The following is a 20,774-nucleotide window of genomic DNA, read 5'->3' as shown; positions in this document are numbered from 1 at the left end:
TGTCCAGGCCTCCCTCGCTGGAAGGACTCCCAGCAGCAGGAGGTCAGACTTGTGTCTGTGGTGGCAGCATCCATTTTGTGATGCTGAAGCTCGAGTTAACTTTAACCGGGGTTCACAGTTACCTACATGTCATGTCCCTCTAAAAGGGTGGAATGCTACCCCCGTCGCTAGAACTGGCGAGGGGGTAGTATTCCAATTCGTATGACACCTTACTCGACATGTTTTGATAATGCTATGCCAAAGTTAGCAATAACCTCGAGGATTATAATGCACTTAAGAGTATATGGTATAGCGTTATCATGGAAACAGCTAAAGGACTTGGTTCTGAAAGCTGCAGACCGGCTCAGCTCATGCTAGAGCACCATCTCACATAATTCCAAGCACTCTGCCTCCAGGATTGTTAAGGCCTGCCATACAAGTGACTTATAGGAGTATATGTGTCCATTTTAGGGTTAGATCTAGGTATACTATATCTAAAGCAAAGGGTGATTACACCAACTTGCCCCAGCTGTGTTACCAGCCAGTTGTGTCAGTTTTGGATGGCCAGCCAGGGGTGGCATAATACATGCTGCAGCCCCTGGTAGGCCTTGGGTGCACTTATGCCCTGGGTACCTATGGTACACTGTACAAGGACTTACAAGAGTGACCCAATACCAATTAGATATGTACCTAAGGTACATGGAGTCCATTTTAACAGAGAGAGCAGGAAGCCTGGGGTCCTGGATAGCAGGATCCCAGGCCAACTATGTTGAAAACCAGCAAAAGACTAGACAAAAAGTTGGGGGCAACCATAGTCCGATTTCCACCTTCCTACACCATGGAAAAAACAATTAAAATTGTGGTGTTATAAGGGCAGAAGGAACTTACCAAATCGTCTTGTAGTCTGCGGAAGGAGCAGGAGCAAAATGGAGAGTAAAAAGTCTAATATGGTCCTTACCCTATAATTAACAGTTATTGATTGTACAGGTGTATAGTGTCTTATGGCGATCTAACCCGTAGGCGCAAAGAACACAAAAACAAAAAGTGCTGCGCGCTCAAGAAAGGTAGGGAGTGCAAAAATAAACTTAAAAATCAAATGCGCTCTGAGAGATTGTAACTACTAACGCGTCCTGTCTGCGTGAATGCTTCCTTTATAAAAATGCATGCGAACGTCATGAAATTGGTATAGTTTGCGTGAGTGCTTTCTTTATAACAATGCATGCGAACGCCGTGAAAATGGTATAGTTTGCGTGAGTGCTTTCTTTATAACAATGCATGCCGGCGGAGCCGGGCCGGCGACCAAGATGGCCGCTCGGGGTCCCGGCTCCGCCGACCTTCTTCCCTTACCGCCCGATTTGACCGCCTGTCCCGTGCGGAAACGGAGCTTCTGTGCGTCGGAGGGGACGCCGAGATGAGGCGCCTGATTCTGGTGAAATTCCCGGCTCCATAGACGGAGATGTGCTCCTTTGCGTGGTGCGGCCCGCCCGATGCCAGCAGCCGGGACCTCACGCTGCACTGCTTCCGGCCGCCAGTTGAATAACAGCGGCCACACGGACCCGGAAGACGCCGGTCTCCCGTCATGGAGGTCAGCATGCCCCTCGACAACTTACTCCCAGCAGGACACCGCTGGAGCCCGCTACCAACGTGCTGCACTATCCCTCTGTGCTGTTCGCCCTCCCCCCCCCCCCCAGCACATTCCATCGGCAACGGGACACTGGGAACTGCTCTTTGTTTCCCTGGAGGTACACTATTTGCTTGTTTACATTGATCTGCGACCTACGCTCCGGCTCACCGGTGCCGGTGGGGGTACAATGCTGCTGTGGTACTTCTTGGGCTGGGGGGGCCTGTATGCGCCTGCCAGCGGTGGGAGAGGATGGCATTTGTGTGATGCTTTACTGTTGGGGCTCCGGCGAACTACGATCCCCTGTCTGGCGGGGGCCGGCGACTCCGAAGCTTGTCTGTACTGCGCCTCGGTGGTGCTTCCTATGAAAGTGGCGCCTCAATGGGTTTTAACTGGTTATGGCGGCGGCCGAGTGTATTGAATACCGGGGGGTGGCGATTGAATACCCCCTGGGGGCCGGAGGACCACATTCTGGAAGTGGCGTGAGGATGTTCCTGTTTGCCTTTGGATCGATGACTAACTGTAAGCCTCCACCAGCTCTGCAAGTCACTCTTTGTGGGGCACATGTTGCAGTTCCCTGCGGAGGAGCCGCGGCCGGATGTGGATGCGACTTAATGGTGGCTGAGAGGCGGACATGCTCCTTTAGGAGACTCCCTGGCGGCTCGGATTGGATCGACTAAAGGATAACTGGCTCCGTGGGTGAAGATGGACGGCGGTTGAGCGAACCGCGCCATGGGACATCGCAAAGGCTTTGGTTTCTCCCGGAATGACTTGTGTGCTCCAGTTGGTACTTTTCTAACCAGGCCCAGCATTACATGAGTGGTGTAATTTGTGCTACTGATCTTGCGGGCCTGTGGGAGTCGAGGGCGCTCGGGGCGCCATTGTTGCTACTTGGGGAGATTTATACTTTACTGTGGGACTTGAAATGCTGAGCTATTAATACTATCCTGTTTAAGTGGATGCTCCCAATATTATGACTTTACTCCCGAAGTAGTTGAAACGCTGTGTGGCGGTGGGGGGGGGGGCGTGGGGGGTCGTTCGTACCCGTAACGGGAACCCTCCACATATTTTCTTTTTCCTATCGTGGGATGCTACTTATCTTCTTTCCTTTCTCCTCTTTCTTTCTTTAACTTACAGTGTGTTATTGTCTCTCTCTCTTTTCTCTGATTCTCTTGTCTATATTTCGGGTTCATATAATGGGCGACAGGCACGCTGCTAGGGGGGTAGGCCGTAGCCATATGCAGGGGTGCAGGGTGGGGGGATGGGGGAGGGGTGTTGTTGTTTTTCTTCCTTTCTTTTTCGTTTCTATGGCCTTCTTTATTTTTGTTGCTCTTGGCTTGTCCTTACTTTCCTCTTTTCTCTTCTTTCTTGGGATCTGCGTGGAGATAATTCTCCGCATGCTCTTCTTATCTGAAAGAGACACGTTAGTGATAGATTCCTTACCTTAGAATATCCCCAGGCGTCAGACTGGATCCGGAAACTTTTGCGTAGCAATACCCCTGCGCGCCGGTAGGCGTCGTCTGCGGCTCCGCGTCCGTCGTCGGCGTCGTGAGCGCCGGGATGACGTCGTCGGAGTACTTAGACGGCGCCCATGCGCGCTGACGTCAGTTCTTCTTTTTTCCGCGCCAGCTAGCGCAGATCCGGAAGAAGCTCTACCCCCAGTCAATTTTTGACTGAAATTTTTGATCCTTTTGATCTCTCTCTCTTTGTCGATTTCTCGACTATCGGTGCCAGGGATGCCCGGGTTCAAGCCTTGCTCGAAGTTCGGCCGACTCATGTCGGTCACGGACCCCCATCGCCGGTGCCTGAAGTGCTTAGGCCTCGACCACGACGATCGATCCTGCTCCGACTGCCGGGCCCTGACGTCGAAGGCTAGGCGGGAGCGGTCCCGCAAGCGTCTCGAGCTGGGGCAGTCGGCCCCGCGCCGCTCCAGGTCCCGGTCCCGGTCCCACGAGAGGTCGAGGGACAGGTCGCGAGGTCGGAGTCATCGACGCTCCGGAAGTGGACACCGATCGTCTGGTTCCAAGTCCTCAGGTAAGAGGCATGAGAGGTCGGAGCGACGTCATCGATCCTCCGACCCGCCCCGACGCTCGCACGATGCGGCCGGGGACTCGGGCGACACCGCCCACGCGGCTCCGCTGGAGTCGCAAGCGTCGCCGCCTGCCCCACACCTTCGGGTCCCTGGGCACGGCGCGACGACGGAGGAGGTCGAGAGGTACCTCATGGCCATGAGGGCCCTCCCTCCTCAGTCGGTTCCCGTGGCGCCTTCGGGCCGATCGGTTCCGTCTGGAGGTCCTTCCGGGTCGGGCGCTTCGGCCCCGACGACGTCAGGTGCTTCGGACCCGGCGCCGCTGGCGACTTCGGTCTCGGCGCCGCAAGACCTCGCTGGATCCGGCTCCGGATCCGGGACCTCGCCGGTCGACCTTACGACCTTGCCGGCGCCGTCCCTTCAGGTGTCGTCCCCGGCAGCCGATGTGGTTGCCGCCCCCAATGCCTCCTGCGGTTCTGCTCAGGCGTCGGGAGGGCACCGCTGGGCGCCGATTCCGTCGGCCTTTGGAGAATTTTATCTCCACGAGGAGGCCCTGGCTGTTAATCCTGGTCTCCAGGACACAGGTGACGAGGAGCATTGGGAGGGGTCCGAGGACCCTCTGCCACATGAGTGCCAGTCACAGCAGGACTGGACATATGAGCTTGGGGAGGCCAGTGGTATTGACACCTCGCCAGACACTGGATTTACATCGCCCCTGACTGTGGCTTCGGAGGCGGGTTCTGCTTACAGCGTAGTGTTGACGAAGGCAGCTAAGGCCTTAAACCTTCAGCTCCCCGTCGCGGCCGTGAGGACTAATCTCCTCACTGCGGTCCTCAAACTGCAGTCAGGCTCCGCGGAGCCTCTCCTGCCGTTCAATGAGGCCTTGTGTGACGTTCTTCTGGGCACTTGGTCCAAGCCCGCCACAGGCCCCCCTGTGGACAGGAACGTGGCGAGACGCTACCGCCCGGCACCGGGCGACCCATGCTTTTTGTCCACCCATCCCACCCCCGAGAGTCTGGTCATCCAGGCCTCAAACTCCCAAACCGCATTCCCGTCGGCCCCGCCTGACAGGGAATCCAAGAGATATGAACAGTTCGGGAAGAAGGTTTTCTCGTCTGTAAGCCTAGGGCCGCGGTCTGTGAACACCGCCTGTCTCTTGGGCCGCTACACCCACACTCTGTGGGACACGGTTGCGGAGGTGCTGCTAAAATGCCCAGAGGAGGTCCAGGCTAAACTCAGCCAAGCCCTTGCGGACGGCCGAGATGCAGCACGCTTTTCTATCCGGTGTGGGCTGGATACAACGGACTCACTGGGGAGGGCGATGGCAACGACGGTGGCGGTTCGACGCCACGCCTGGTTGAGGTCCGCCAACTTCTCGGCCGATGTCCAGGCCACCCTCCTGGACATGCCGTTTGATGGCCGTCGCCTCTTCGGCGACAAGGCAGACCATGCGCTGGAACGTTTCAAGGACTCCAGGGCTACGGCCAAGTCCTTGGGCCTTACGGCCCCACGTCAGCAATCGGGTGCCTTTCGCTCCTTTCGTGGCCACGGAAGGGGCGCCCTTCCACGGACCGCCAGCCACACGCCGCAAAATGTCCAGCAGCGCGGTGGCGGACGTGGGAACCGCCGTGGCGGTCGGGGCCCGCGGCGAGGCCAGTCCACACCTCCCTCAGCAGCACCTGCCTCAAAACCTTCCTAGTCCGAGTTTTCAGGCCCATGTGACGCCTGTGGGGGGCAGGGTTCGCCATCACCTCTCCCACTGGCATACAGTCACTTCGGACAGGTGGGTGCTGCAGATTGTCCGAAGGGGCTACTCCCTCCCCTTCGAGGCATCCCCTCCATCTATGCCACCACAATGCCACCGTGTGTCGGGGGATCACTTGCAACTTCTGCAAGAGGAGGTCTCGGCCCTCTTGGCCAAGAGGGCCATCGAGCGCGTTTCTGGGCCAGAAGTAGGGTGTGGTTGTTACTCCCACTACTTTCTGGTGCCCAAGAAGGGCAAAGGGGGCCTACGCCCTATCTTGGACTTGCGGAACGTCAACGGCTTCCTCCGGACGGAGAAGTTCAAGATGCTCACTTTGGCTCAGGTCCTGGCTGCCCTGGACCCGGGAGACTGGATGGTAGCGTTGGACCTGCAGGACGCCTATTTCCACATCCCCGTCCTGCCGGCCCACCGGCGTTACCTGTGGTTCACGGTAGGCCAAGAGCACTTTCAGTTTACCGTGCTCCCCTTCGGCCTTACCAGCGCCCCACGGGTGTTCACGAAGGTGATGGCGGTGGTCGCAGCTCATCTGCGCAGGCAGGGGGTATCAGTCTTCCCCTACCTCGACGACTGGTTGTTGAAGGCGGGCTCGCCCCAGACAGTCGTCAGCCACCTCCAGACTACGGCCGACCTCCTGCACCTGCTGGGGTTCTCCATCAATGTGCCGAAGTCACACCTGTGTCCCTCTCAAAAGCTCCTCTTCATTGGAGCGGTTCTCGACTCGGCGCAGTTTCGGGTTTATCCACCCGAGCAGCGGGTTCGGGATATTCAGGCTCTGGTTCCCATCTTCCAGCCGTTATCCCGAGTCTCGGTCAGGTTGACGCTACGGCTTCTGGGACTGATGGCCTCCTGCATCCTTCTGGTGCGTCACGCCAGGTGGCGGATGCGGGCTCTGCAGTGGGACCTGAAGTTTCAGTGGGCCCAGCATCAGGGCAACCTGTCCGATCATGTCCTGATCTCGGAGGGCACTGCGAGACAACTGCAGTGGTGGCTCACGGACCGCGACTGGGTCAGTGGCAGATCCCTCTCCCTACCCCACCCGGAGCACGTAGTTGTGACGGACGCGTCCCTCCAGGGCTGGGGGGGCCACATGGGAGAAGCGGAGATCAGAGGCCTCTGGTCTCCGGCGGAGTCCCGGCTCCATATCAACTTGCTGGAGCTTCGGGCGATTCGTCTAGCACTGAAAGCATTCCTTCCCTCTGTCCGGGGACGTGTAGTGCAAGTGTTCACCGACAACACCACCGCCATGTGGTACTGCAACAAACAGGGCGGGGTGGGGTCGTGGACCCTTTGCCAGGAGGCTCTGCGCCTATGGCAATGGCTGGAACATCAGGGCGTGACCCTGGTGGTTCAACACCTGGCAGGCTCTCTGAATGCCAGGGCGGACGAGCTCAGCCGTCGGTGCATGATGGATCACGAATGGCGTCTGAACTCGGACGTGGCGCAAGGTCTCTTTCAGCAGTGGGGAGAGCCTTGGTTAGATCTATTCGCCACAGAAGAGAACGCGCAATGTCATCAGTTCTGCGCGTTGGAATTTCCAAGGCGGCACTCGCTCGGAGACGCTTTTCGTCGCGAGTGGAGCTGCGGTCTGTTGTACGCCTTTCCGCCTATACCACTTTTGCCCAGAGTGCTGAAGAAGATCAGGCGCGACCGGGCCCAGGTTATCCTTGTGGCTCCGGACTGGGCACGAAGATACTGGTATCCCGAGCTACTCAGCATGTCAGTCGATCCCCCGATTCGTCTGCCTCTTCGGGAGGACCTTCTGTCGCAGCAGCAGGGGACGGTCCTGCACCCGAACCTGTCCAGTCTCCACCTACAAGCTTGGAGATTGAGCGGCGGCAGTTGAGGCCATTTGACTTGCCTCCTGAAGTCTGTGATATCATTCTGGCAGCCAGGCGTCCCTCCACAAAGTCGGTATACGCCTGCCGGTGGAACAGATTTGTGGCATGGTGCACAGCAAAGGCTGTGGATCCTCTCTCTGCACCCCTTTCGGAAGTGCTGCTCTTTCTTCTTTCCCTTGCCCAGCAGGGCTCTGCTCTGGGCACTCTTAAGGGGTACCTTTCTGCTCTATCAGCCTTCTTGAGGCTCCCAGATCAGCCTTCTTTATTCAAGGCCCCTATTGTAAATAGATTTCTGAAGGGCATCATGCACATGTTCCCTCCTGTTCCCTTCGTGATGCCCCAGTGGGACTTGAATCTTGTTCTCACTTATCTGATGTGTGCTCCCTTTGAGCCACTTCATAACTGTCCTCTTCGTCTCCTTACTCTGAAGACTGCCTTCCTGGTTGCCATCACCTCTGCCAGGAGAGTGAGTGAGCTCCAGGCTCTTTCTTCTTCTCCACCTTTTCTGTCTGTTCATCCTGACAAGGTGGTGTTACGTACACGACCTTCCTTTCTGCCCAAGGTTGTCACGGCCTTCCACATCGGGCAGTCCATTACCTTGCCCACTTTCTTTCCGCCTCCGCATCCCTCGAAAGAGGAAGAGAGGCTCCACCGTCTGGATCCAAAACGTGTGCTCTCCTACTACCTAGATCGCACACGCCAATTCCGGGTGGTTGACCAGCTCTTCGTTGGTTACGTGGGCGCGAAGAAGGGTAAGGCTGTGCACAAGCGGACCATCTCTAGGTGGATCATCTTGTGTATCCAAGCCTGCTACTCCATGGCGAGGAAGGAGCCCCCGGCTGGATTGCGGGCTCACTCCACTCGGGCCACGGCAACAACAACTGCCCTGGGCCGGGGTGTCCCCCTGCAGGACATTTGCCAGGCAGCTACGTGGGCCTCGCTGCACACGTTCGCAAGACACTACTGCCTGGACAGTCAAGTCCGGAGGGGTGGCTTCTTTGGCCGTTCCGTCCTCCAGGACTTTCTGGTGTGATATTGGTTCGCAGACCCACCACCGGGGTTGGTATTGCTGGGGTATCTATTCTAAGGTAATGAATCGATCACTAACGTGTCTCTTTCAGATGCACAAGTTACTACTTGTGTAACGATATATCTGTAAGAGACATTAGTTAGTGATAGATTCCTTACCGACCCACCCATCCTCCCCGTTCTGCGAACCGATATCTAGGGTTAAGGTCATCCCCTTTCAGGGCCCTAGTTTCATGGCACCAGTGTTAGTTCTATCATGGCTCTGCGTATCTGGCGCGGAAAAGCTGTGTGTCAGAACTGACGTCAGCGCGCATGGGCGCCGTCTAAGTACTCCGACGACGTCATCCCGGCGCTCACGACGCCGACGACGGACGCGGAGCCGCAGACGACGCCTACCGGCGCGCAGGGGTATTGCTACGCAAAAGTTTCCGGATCCAGTCTGACGCCTGGGGATATTCTAAGGTAAGGAATCTATCACTAACTAATGTCTCTTACAGATATATCGTTACACAAGTAGTAACTTGTGCATTGCGGACAATGAGGGTGGATTTTTAAATGCTTTGCCTACTGCGGTCTGGAACTGTTCGGTGGGAGAATTGCATTGCTTTTTGACTATCCTGGTACTGTACTGGAACATAAATACCTTACCGACAGTATTCCGGACTGTGAATATCCTGCTTATCGAATATCCCTTGATTTGTTATGTCTTAGGTGTAATGCCACAGATCCTGCTCTTTCTATTTAATTTTAAAAAGAAACCTTCTTTAATCCTGCTACCTTCTGGTAATAATGCTTTCCTGGGTTACAACCGAGTATTTGAGGAGCAGAGCTTTGTGCTGCAATGGACTATTTGTCTTGTTTTAACCGCTTCTGTCCTGATGGCCGAACATGATGGTCTGAACTGCTTTGATTGTAACTGATTTAAGTAGCAATAAAGGTTTAAAAAAAAAAAAAAACAATGCATTCCAATGTCGTGAAAATGGTATCGTTTGCGTGAGTGCTTTCTTTATAACAATGCATGCAAACGTAGTGAAAATGGTATGGTTTTGAGTTAGTGCTTTCTTTATAACAATGCATGCCAACGTCATGAAAATGGTATAGTTTGCCTGGGTGCTTTCTTTATAACAATGCATGCAAACGTCGTCAAAATGGTATAGTTTGTGTGAGTGCTTTCTTTATAACAATGCATGCAAACGTAGTGAAAATGGTATAGTTTTGAGTTAGTGGTTTCTTTATAACAATGCATGCAAATGTTGTGAAAATGGAATAGTTTGCGTGAGTGCTTTCTTTATAACAATGCATGCAAACGTAGTGAAAATGGTATAGTTTGCGTGAGTGTTTTCTTTATAACAATGCATGCAAACGTAGTGAAAATGGTATAGTTTGTGTGAGTGCTTTCTTTATAACTGCATGCAAAAGTAGTGAAAATGGTATAGTTTGTGTGAGTGCTTTCTTTATAACTGCATGCAAAAGTAGTGAAAATGGTATAGTTTGCGTGAGTGCTTTCTCTATAACTGCATGCAAACGTAGTGAAAATGGTATCGTTTGCGTGAGTGCTTTCTCTATAACTGCATGCAAACGTAGTGAAAATGGTATAGTTTGCGTGAGTGCTTTCTTTATAACAATGCATGGAAACGTAGTGAAAATGGTATAATACACAAGGCACATATAAGGGCACGTGGGTTGTCTGGTCATGCACCTGTCAAGTTGCTAGTGGTGCTTGGGGAGTGGGGCGGTCCACCCCTGTGGCGTTTATGTAATTGGACCCTTGTGAATGCCGAGTTCAAGGCAGCTTGGCACGATGCTACTCTGGAATTTTTGCTCCATAAAGTGGGTTCGGTCACCTCCCCTGAGAGACACTGGGTGCTATTGAAGGCCTCCACTTGTGGATTCATTAACAAACTACCACGAGTCCCAACACAGCCCGGTGGATGCTGAAGTGGAGGACCTAGAGTCAAGGCTCCTGGAGTTGGAGGACCAGTGCTTGAACTCAACGGACCCAGCGATTCTTCGCGATTCGCTGCATACTAGTGTCGTTCTGCATCAAACTCTGGTTGAAAAAGAGTCGTATTTATCAGTGGAGCGACAGGTCTAGCAAAATCTTACACTGGCTCTGTTCCGTGGTGTCTTCCTGTGAACCTATTCCATACATTGCTAATGCCCAAGTGTGATGGGAGAGTGATGGGAGAGCGTCTCATTGCTGAGGTTTTTGCTACGTACTATGTAGATCTATATGCCCGTCATGACAGTGAGACCCCCTCTGAATATCAAAAGATTTGGAAATGTGTTCCCCAATTAAACTGGTGTAAAAGAAAACCCTTTCTTAATATCTACCATTTGTGAGGATCTTCCATTAAATTTCCAAGTGCAGAAATGACTGATTCTGTTTGTTTCATCCAGTGCCTACTGCCAATGTGTATGTGTATCTTCTTTCTTCATTACCCATGCAGGCTGTTAAAATGTACATAGTGAAATCTGCATCACTCATTGATTATTTCATAAAGGGCTGCAGCCTTCAGTCACGTGGTCAGTTGCATTTAATGTATATCTATTGGAGGAAATCCTCAAGCACCTTTCTCTGATTGGCTGACATGCACACAAACACAACAGCAGTCAGTGTTTCCCTTCCTATAAAAGCTATGTATGTACCCATTCTTAATCCATGGCTGAGTATTGCTTGCCAGTGTTTTTTAAAGGACACATCATTTAATAGTAGCCGTTTAAAATCATATTAGGACATACCATTCGGCTGTGGTCTCTTTCTTTACAGATTTAGATGTCTGTTATTATTTGTTCTCTAATGCTGTGCAACATAAAGTCTCACTGGCTTTCCATAGCATTAGTTGATCCTTCAGTTATCTTATGTTCTTGTTACCTACAGGTTGTTGACGACTCCACAACGAAGACTCCTCTGATCTTTGTGCTTTCATCGGGTGTGGACCCGACCAGTTCTCTCCGCCAGTTAGCAGAGCAGTCTGGAATGTTACACAAGTTCCAACCGCTTTCTTTGGGGCAAGGGCAGGCCCCCATTGCAACACGTATGATCAAAGAGGGAGTCAGAGATGGTAAGTGGTTAGGTCTCACCCATCAGCAATAAAAGGCCATCACCAACAATAGTTCAAGCCCTGTATGAACAATTACTTTCTTTTTAACTGGGGAAATTACTGGCCTCTAAAAGAAAGAGTTTAGATAGCGTGAGATGTGATCCTATCCACATACAACTAGAATGGGAATGTTAGCACTGAATCTGTGTGAGATTAACTTTCTTCTGATTGTCAATAGGTAACTGGGTCTTCCTTGCAAATTGCCATCTCTCTCTCTCATGGATGCCACAGCTGGATAAGCTGGTGGAGCAACTGCAGATAGAAGAGCCACATCCCTCCTTCCGCCTCTGGCTGAGCTCTAGCCCTCACCCCGACTTTCCCATCTCCATTCTCCAAGCAAGCCTCAAGATGACTACAGAGCCGCCTAAGGTGAGGACTACTACCTCAGATTTAGGGACACCTTCAATGGCACATAAATCATTGCCTCAGTACTTGGTTCCGAATCAGGTCTTTGACCAGAGAGCCATCTATGGATGTGGTGTTTTGTAAGAGCAGTGTAGGATAAGGTCTCTATGGTGGTCACTGGGATTCTGGGCAAATACTGTGGTGCATTGGCTGAGATTTATGAGGTTCCCTTACTGGAAGACTGTAGTAATGTGAAGCATCAGCAGATGGATGTATGTCCCATGCAGTACATAGTTGATGGATATTTGCAGGACAATGTGTGGAAACATGAGCACTCTCCTTGCTGAACTGTATCTGTGTTACATGTATGGTTTAATTCATTGGCTCGCTAAACAGGGAGAATATTCAGAAACACATAATTTCAGACACTAAATCCAACACCTTTGTCCTTCCTCTTTTAGGGTCTGAAGGCCAACATGAAACGCATGTACAACCTGGTGACTGAGCAGCATTTCAACCGTTGCACCAAGCCCAGCAAGTACAAGAAGCTGTTCTTTGCCCTATGCTTCTTCCATAGCATCCTGATTGAGCGCAAGAAGTTCCTTCAACTGGGATGGAATATCATCTATGGCTTCAACGACTCCGACTTCGAGGTAACTCTTTGTGTTTGAGGCCTTTCCCTGCCATCTTGGTGCTTCTGGTGTCCCTCTGGGCATCTGCATCTTACCTGCTGAAATGAATGTATCCATTTGAGTGCCTGTGTGGGTATCTGTGCATGTGTCTGGGTATCTGTGTGAAGTTATATTGCACAATCTAATTCCCAGAAGTCCATTTCAACATTTTGCATATCGTTCCCCACATTTTCAAAGTATGTGAGGAGTAATGGTAATTACCGAGTGGACCATGTGGCATATGTCTTGTGTGACAGTGTTTAGAGAGACATATATTGGTGAATAGTCACTAATGGTGATGGGTAAAAACTACTTGCTACATTTTGCTGTACAATATCAAGTAAATGTTATACATTTTGGGAGGAATTGATAATTTTGCATATTTTTCATTGGGGTTACATCAATTTGATGAAGATGTGCTACAATGCTATTACTGAGTGATACATATTGCACTGTTTTTGTTAAGTGGTTAGCATGTGTCTGAGCATCTGTGTGTACTTGTGATCTCCAACCATTATGCTTATATCACCAAAAGCCACACCAAATTTTTCCACCTAATGAGCAGGACTGACTTCTTCAAAGCTCCCCTGTTTTAAGTTTTTGCTTTGTGTTTTTTCAATATCTTTTTTCCTGAAATGGCACTATTTTTGATTGAGTTTCAATTTTATTGTTCTTCAGAGGACCTGCCACATTCTGCCATGCATGCCATGTATGAAGGATTTCAAGTATTGGAATGGATTTCATTGTCATGTTATTAGCTAACCACACAACCCCTCTGTTGTATTATTGGTTGGAAACCAGTATTTAGTAGATGCTTGTGGTTTTAGTACTTGAGTTCAACTGAGGTTGGCAATGAGATGTTGCCTATCAATTTCCTGACTGGTACCAGTAGCATCAGAGACCCTGCACTTTGTAGTTTGAGAGAAGCTGTTGCATCTTGATAAGAGTGATTGTGTACTAGGTGTCATCACAAATTGACATATATCAGCACTTGGTCTGCTTCTTGAACCCTCTACTGCTTATTTGGAGCAGTGTAACCCCTGAACATATGCATTTGCGCATTCCCCTAGATGGGACCATTTGATAAAAGAAAACCTTTTAAAACCAGATTCTAATTAAAAGTTAACACACAGGTGCTCCTGATTTGGAACTCCACCGAACAAGCTACCAGTGTTTTAAGTAAGGTGATTTCATTCGTTCAAGTAAGGTGATTAGCCTTTTAGAGTAGAATTCTAGATTAGGACTTGGGTCAAATCCCTATGTTCAAAGGTTGAGCATGTCTGACTTAAATGTAGCAGTATTAGTGCATTAGTGATGGGATCATCTTGGACTGGTGCTTTAGTACAGTTAACCCCTAAAGATCCTTTCTTGCCCTGTATTCACTTAACATCCACCTTACTGCAGAGAACTTGCACAATATTCCAAGGTGGATCTCCTTATGCAATGGCCAGCGTAATACCTAGAATGTGTGCATTATTCTAATGAGGGGGCCCCCTCTAGCCACAGTGACCATCATGCATATGATGCATATATAAACCATTGTTGGCAGTTTGGCACCTATTTGCCAGGATCCCCCTAATTTCTACCATGGCAGAAGAGGTGTGGCTAGTAAATGCTGTGGTTAGCAGCCACAAGAGCTTGGGGAATGGAATCTACCTTTTAGATAGGGCAGTAGACACTTGATACTAGGCAGTGGACCCACATACACACACAGTTGTGCACACTCTTCAGTAACCTCAACTCCTCATTGCTGCTTGCCTCCTTAAATGAACTTACAAGCCCATCTGATCAGTGCCCAAAAGCAGGAATTGCCAGTGGTCAGACAATTTGGAGCATTCTTCTCATCACTTTTTGTGTGTTCGATGTAACCTAGGTGGCTAAGTGGCCCTCTGTGCCTGTCTCTTAGGTGCAGATTTCTGGTCTGAGTTGGAAGCTGATAGCAAGGGTCTCAAAACCTGATGCCTTTCCTACTGGGCCACTTAGCCAATTGAATCAATCTATACCTGACTGATGAGCCTTAAAAGGGTGGAACTGGTCTTGGGGTGTTTGTGTTCCAGTTCAGGGAGGATCTGGCCTGGCAGTTCTAGCTGGCCAGTTTCCATTGGAGCAGGGTCACGATTGATTTGCATATGGCTGGATCCAAAATGAGAAGGCATAGTGTGCAAGCTAAGGATGGACTGGGATGCAGATTGAACAATTATGAATGGCTGAGATTAATTCAAGCATTCCATCCATAACTTTCTGATAGATACATCTGCCAGTGGATTCCTCACCTTGTGAATATCCCCTGCGCAGCAGCCAATCGGAAACTTTTGTAGCTCTCCACGCCGGCGAGGTCATGGACGACGTCACAGAGGGTACGACTCCGCTCGCGACCCCGCTGATGTCACTGGATCCATAATAGGGCCTCGTCGGCGTGATGACGTCTGTTCCGCCCTTTTTTCCGTGCCCCAGAGGCACACGGACGGACCGACATAAACAGTAATAGTTCCCATTTTTCCGCGCCGTCGACGCCAACGGTTTCTTGGGACTCTACGTAGTAACATTGTTATTATAGTTGTTCTGGTCTGTTCTTCTCGTTTCCTTTCGAAGATGTCTGGGAGAAAATCTTGTTTCAAGCCCTACAGGGAGTGCGGTAAGCAGATGTCCATCACTGACCCGCACGAGGATTGCGTATGGTGCTTATCTTCCGATCACGAGGTCGATGGATGTGCGTGCTGCAGGAAGATGACCTCTAAGGCATTAAAGGAAAGGGAGGCGAAGTTATTTATAGCAAGATGAAGAAGGATAAGAAGGCGAGTAAGAGAAGATCGAGGTCTCGTTCCGGATCCAGATCGGGATCGAAGGCGGCGTCAGGACATTCGAAGTCGAAGAGACATAAGAAAAAGAAGCACTCTTCGAGGTGTCATTCTGATAAGGAACCGGCGCCGAGGTCATCTTCTCCTCGATGTCACAGAGGTGAGGTCGATCCTGCTCCTTCAATTCCGGCCTCGCCAGAGAAGGAAGTGGCTCCCGAAGTCGGAGTCTCTCGATCACCGACGCCGGCTCCTTCGGATTCGGTTCATTCTTCAGATCCGCATGAAGTCGAGCCAGAGCAAGAAGATCAGGAGCAGCCTGAAGAGGTTCCTTGCTCTAAGTCAGATGGGTGTACCCAGAAGTGGGTCACATGCACACTGTGCCACTGGAAACGCGATATACCAGGTTGATAAGCCTAATAAGGGCAAAACTGGTTTTGAATTGTTCGAGTTCCAGTTCAGGGAAGGTTTGGCAGTTCAGGTTGGACTGCCTCCATTGGATCAGGTTTAGGACTGATTTACATATGGCTGGGTCCAAATTGAGGTAGTGTGGTTTGCAAAACAATGATAGACTGGGATGCGGCCCGAGTAATTACCAGTGGCTGAGACTAATTCAAGCATTCCATCTATTACTTTTTTGTATACTTCGGTATGACTTCCTAAGTGGGACGGCTAGTCCCTGATGTGCGTCCCATGTACACTGTGCCACTGGATCCAAGCTATACTTGGCTGATGAGCTCCAATAAGGGTGAAACTTGTCTTGGATTGTTGGTGTTCCAGTTCAGGGAGGACCTGTCCTGGCAGTTTGGGCTGGGCTGTTTCCATTGCACCACGGTCAAGATCAAATTGCATATGGCTGGCTCTAAACTGAGGGGGCCCTTTGTGCAAAATACCAAAGGACTAGGACGCTGCCTTGAGTGATTGCCAGTGGCTGAAGTTAATTCAAGCATTCCATCCATCACTTCTTTGTATACATCAGTTTTACCCCCTAAGTGGGACGACTGTGCCCTGACGTGAGTCTCATGCACACTGTGCCACTGGAACTAAGCTTTACCTGACTGATGAGCCCTAATAAGGGTGTCTTCGGTTGTTTGTGTTCCAGTTCAGGGAGGACCTGGCCTGGCAGATCAGGCTGGACTGTTTCCTGTGGAGCAATGTCATTATTGATTTGCATATGTCTGGGTCCAAAACGAGGAGACATAGGGCCAGATGTAGGTGAAGCATATTTACCGCCTCCGAAATACCGAATTTTACCGATTCGGTATTTCATAGTCGGTAAATATGCAGGGGGGAGATGTAGGTATTTCCAGATGTGGAAATACCGAATCGTTTGAATTCTGTATTTAACGATTCGGTAATTACCGAATCGGTATTCCCTATTGATTCCTATGGGCTGTGAAGCCCATAGGAATGAATGGGAAATACCGATTCGGTAATTACCGAATCGGTAAATACCGACTTTTGCAAGGGTGCAGGGGGTGTCACTTTGACACCCTCAGGCACCCCAAAAATAGGCATGTGCGCCATGTGGCACACAGACATGCCCTAAGGGCATGTCTGTCTGTCACATGGCTAGCTGTGCATGCACACAAGTGCATGCACACCTGAATTCGGTATTTTAACACCCAATTGGATTGGGTGTTAAAATACCGAATTTGTAGGGCCATTGGGACTCAGAAGAGTCCCATCTACATCTGAAATTTACCGAATCGGTAAATTTCCCGAATCTGTAAAATATTGCCCCTACATACCTGTGAGACTTGGCCCTTTCCCCAAAATTTTTCGTTTTTTATCCCCTGTTAATTTAGAATGCCCCTATTGAAACAACAGTGTGTAGGCCTTGGGTGGTGGAGAATGCCCTGTGTAGTTTAAAACTAGTGTTAAAATGCAGGTACTTCCTACCCCTAACATGGCCGCCACAGACCACTGCTGCAGCAGCGTGGTTTAGTGGGCGCATTCTAGTAGCCAGGGGCTGGCTGGAACCCTCAGGCAATGTATCCATCTTAGCCTGCCAGCCTGTCCACAGGTAGAATGGTGGAACCTCCTGGAAGCCTCTGGAACCTTCTGGGAGAGGTGAGGTGACACCAACTGCCACTACCAACTGGCACTATAAAAGGAAAGGGAGGGAACTTTCCTGAGGGGAAGCTGAAGGAAGACCTGGGGAAGTACCTACGCAGGAGGATAGGCAGTGGGGGTCAGGGCAGGGTCTTATGATGCTGGAATGACAGGGCCTAGTGTGCTGCTTTACAAGTGTTGAGGTATCCTGTTCCCCCCCCACTGACCTAACCCCGCGGAAGGGAACCCCCAGGGACCACTTGAAGGGATTGGCTGAGAAGAACTTGGAACACCAGCCACCAATTTACCCCCCCTTCAAGGAAACAAGAAACCAACTGGAACTTACAAGGGCGCAAGAAACAGCTGCGCCAAGAAGAAACAAGATCACCACAGAACTATTAAGAAATTAACCAGGAACTGGCGCCTTGTCGCTCCCCGCGCCCCCTGACGCCACCTGGAATCCCTTATTCTGGTTTACCACTGTGGTGTGACCTGTCCTGTGGAACCTGCTGAGAAGCGCTGTCCTTTTTCCACAGAGTGCTACAAATAGAGACTGTGGCTGTGAAGCGCTGTACCCAGCTCATTGCCCTAAGCGCTATTGCTGAAACTGCCCAGCGCTGTAAACTGCTGGAATGGCTGTGCCCTGAGAAGCGCTACATCCCTCAGGTACCAAGAATTGCTGTGGCCTTCCTAGCGCCGAAGCCTCTGCGCGTTGTGCCCCCGTGAGAAGCGCTAACCTCTTACAGCGCCAAGAAGCTCCTGGGCGCTATTCCTGCCTGAAGCGCTTTTGCCCTGATGAGCGCTGACTCTGCCTGAGACTGCTGTTGTGCCTTGAAGCGCTGGAATCCCGAAGCGCTATTGCCTAGATTGCTTTTGCGTCCTACGTGGCGCTAGCCAAGGTGTGGTTACCTACCAGAGAGCTTTTGCTTAGAACCCCCCCCACAGCGCTGGAGCACACGAGACTGTTGGAGCCCTGAGGAGAGCTGATTGGGAGTGGAGACTTGCTTCTGTAGCCCGGGCACCTGTGGGCGCTGTCCCGATTCCCGCTGCTGTGTGCTGGGACCGAGAGGACGCCGTTCCTCGGCGCACCCCAGAGCCGCTTTCACGCCGCAGCCCGGCCGAAGAGTGAAGAGTCTCCTCTGCGGCCCCCAGTATGAGGAGAGGGCCGCCGCAACCCCCATGTAGGCCTCGTTAGGCCCGAAGCCGGCATCTCCCCTGTCACGTGGTGTGGGGGTCATCGACTGCGTCACGGCTTTGGTTGACGGCGATTGGGGAAGGACCGGGACGCCCTGCAAGCCGCGCTGCCATCGGCGGCCGCGGGTGCGCCCCTTCTTTGGAGCTTGCGGATTGGTCCCCGAGCCCTTCCACCACCGAGGAAGACCCGGGACCGGGTGAGACACCCGAGAGGGGGCTCGGAAAGAGCTCCCGCGCCCCCACCTACAAGCGCAGGCCCCTGAGGTACCTGATATCTATGAGGAGGGCCGCAGAGAAGCGCGAGCCCCCCCTCCTCATCCGGATCAGCTGCACATCTTCGCAAGGGCCCCCCCGGGAGCCGAAGACGACAGGTAAAGCCTGAGGGAGGGCGGAGGACTCGGTGAGGTCAAGTGCTCCCCCCTTCCCCCTCCCCCCGGGAGAACTAAGACTGGGCCCCGTGAGCCCGAATTGGGCCCCTTAAAACACTATGAGGGCCACACTGAAAAGGCTAACCCCTGTCTGGGGTGTAGTTTAATGCTTATTAGAGCCCTGTACATGGTTAGGGGCTGGCCAGAGTTTTGGTTTATCTGTAATGGCACGGATTACTCCTGCCCAGGCATGGTGTTCATAAGCGAACCCCTGACTGATGAAATGGCTATCTTTGAAGAACTATTGATCTCAAATGCAGTGCTTATTCCTACAAAAATGGTGATGCCTAATTAATGGAATGTTTAGACCTGAATAATGAGGGGTGCACTGCTTATAGATGAAATGTACTTGCCCTATACCATGGTTATCCTTGCTTAAGGGAATGTTTAGTGCTGAGGAGGGGAACACTGATTCCTTTAATGAAATGCTCACTGAGTCTAGGCTAGAACCCCGGGAGGCCCCTGTGGGATTTAAGTGAGTCGAGTTAACTCCACGTTAGGGGACTGGTTGCTCCCATCTGCCTAGGCAGGTTCTAAAAGAGTACTGTTGCGGGGCCAAACTGTTTTATGCCTAAGAAAAGGTTGTAATTTAATCCCAGGTAATGTTCATTTATGCTTGAAGCCTGACTTATTTTGGGATTATTGAAATGTTGGGCACTGAATAAGGAATGGTTACCCTTAACCGCTGAAATGTCATTCCGGGTTAAGGAAGGGGTTGCTTCTGCCAACTGAATGGTTTACCCTCATTTGAGGCAATGTTTATTCTTGCGTTTCTGGAAATGTTATTGCTGAGAAATGCTGTGTATGTGCTCTAAATGAAATTCATAAGGAGTTAAGGCTGTAGTAATTTTGGAAGTGCCCTAAGAAAATGCACATATTACAATAGGCCTATTTATTACTGCCTTATTTATGGGAATGTTCTTCATAGGCGTAAGAAGAATGATAACTCTGACCTACAGTTATTTATGATACGTCATTTATGCCTTCCTAAGTTTTCCCTAATAGAGGAAGAGGAGCTTAATGCTGAGGCTAATAGGATGTTACACCTTTAGTGAAATGTTTTCTCATTACTTAATGCACTGCTTATTCCTACCACGGAGAGAGGTTACTGTTATGGAGATGCTCTTCGCTTACCTGAGGAAATGAAGATTGGTACTTAACGCAGTGTTGTATTCATGACCTTATAATGTATTTTCTTACAGGTGATGATGAGAAACCAGGCCAAGGTCTGGCCTGTGGTTATGTAATATTTAATATTTATTATTTATTCATCCAGTATTTATTGCCAAATGTTCTCACAATGTACTTTAATGGAAAGCTAATAAGCTAATTTTATGATGAATTCCTAATACCCTGATCCTGCTCTATCTTAATAAAGTTAACTTGAGTTTTTACACAAGCTCACTGGAGTGGCGTCCCTAATTGCGTGCTCATGTTTCTGACTCAGTGGTTGCGTGTGCTGTATGGTCGCTTTACACATAAGTTTTCGAATGCCTACCCGCTCGTGCCATGCTACCCTAGGGGACTGGTGACCCCAGTTCCAACATATTGGTGTCGAGCGGTGGGATCCAGGACTTGTGACCATGCAGCACCCTCCATTGGGACAGGGTGCACAGCAATTGGGCTGCACAATTATTGTGTGTGTAAGCCAAAGTAATTGACCCCTCCACTGTCTAGCCTGTGAGTGTATCAAGATCTGTTAGACCTAATGCTGTCACCCACGTCCTGGTATCTTTTCCCAGATTTATCTGAGTCCCCACCTGGCATAATGGAGTTTTGTCAGGGGATGGGGGTGCCTGTTGGGCGGAGGGAAGAAGGAACTCCGTACCATTTTGGGGGCACGGGTAGGAGCCCACCCAGAGGGGAGAGGGGATGGGGAACAGGAGGGGCAGGTCACACCCAGGGAGGCGGGCACACCAGA

At 50.9% G+C, this 20,774-nt stretch overlaps 1 protein-coding gene across 1 annotated transcript in view; it reads left to right on the top strand.

Moving 5' to 3' along the window:
• Positions 1–20,774, top strand: part of DNAH2 (dynein axonemal heavy chain 2) — a 2,538,822-nt gene that overhangs the window by 2,373,698 nt on the left and 144,350 nt on the right. The window contains exons 78-80 of the mRNA XM_086946066.1: positions 11,143–11,326; positions 11,544–11,734; positions 12,172–12,363. Of these exons, the coding sequence (XP_086802192.1) occupies positions 11,143–11,326; positions 11,544–11,734; positions 12,172–12,363 (567 nt within the window). The remainder of the gene's footprint in view (positions 1–11,142; positions 11,327–11,543; positions 11,735–12,171; positions 12,364–20,774) is intronic.

Source organism: Lissotriton vulgaris, chromosome 12 (assembly GCF_964263255.1).
Source record: "Lissotriton vulgaris chromosome 12, aLisVul1.2, whole genome shotgun sequence".
NCBI classification, from domain to species: domain Eukaryota; kingdom Metazoa; phylum Chordata; class Amphibia; order Caudata; family Salamandridae; genus Lissotriton; species Lissotriton vulgaris.
The sequence above is the reverse complement of the archived record's forward strand: the minus strand, read 5'-3'. Positions and strand labels throughout refer to the sequence as shown.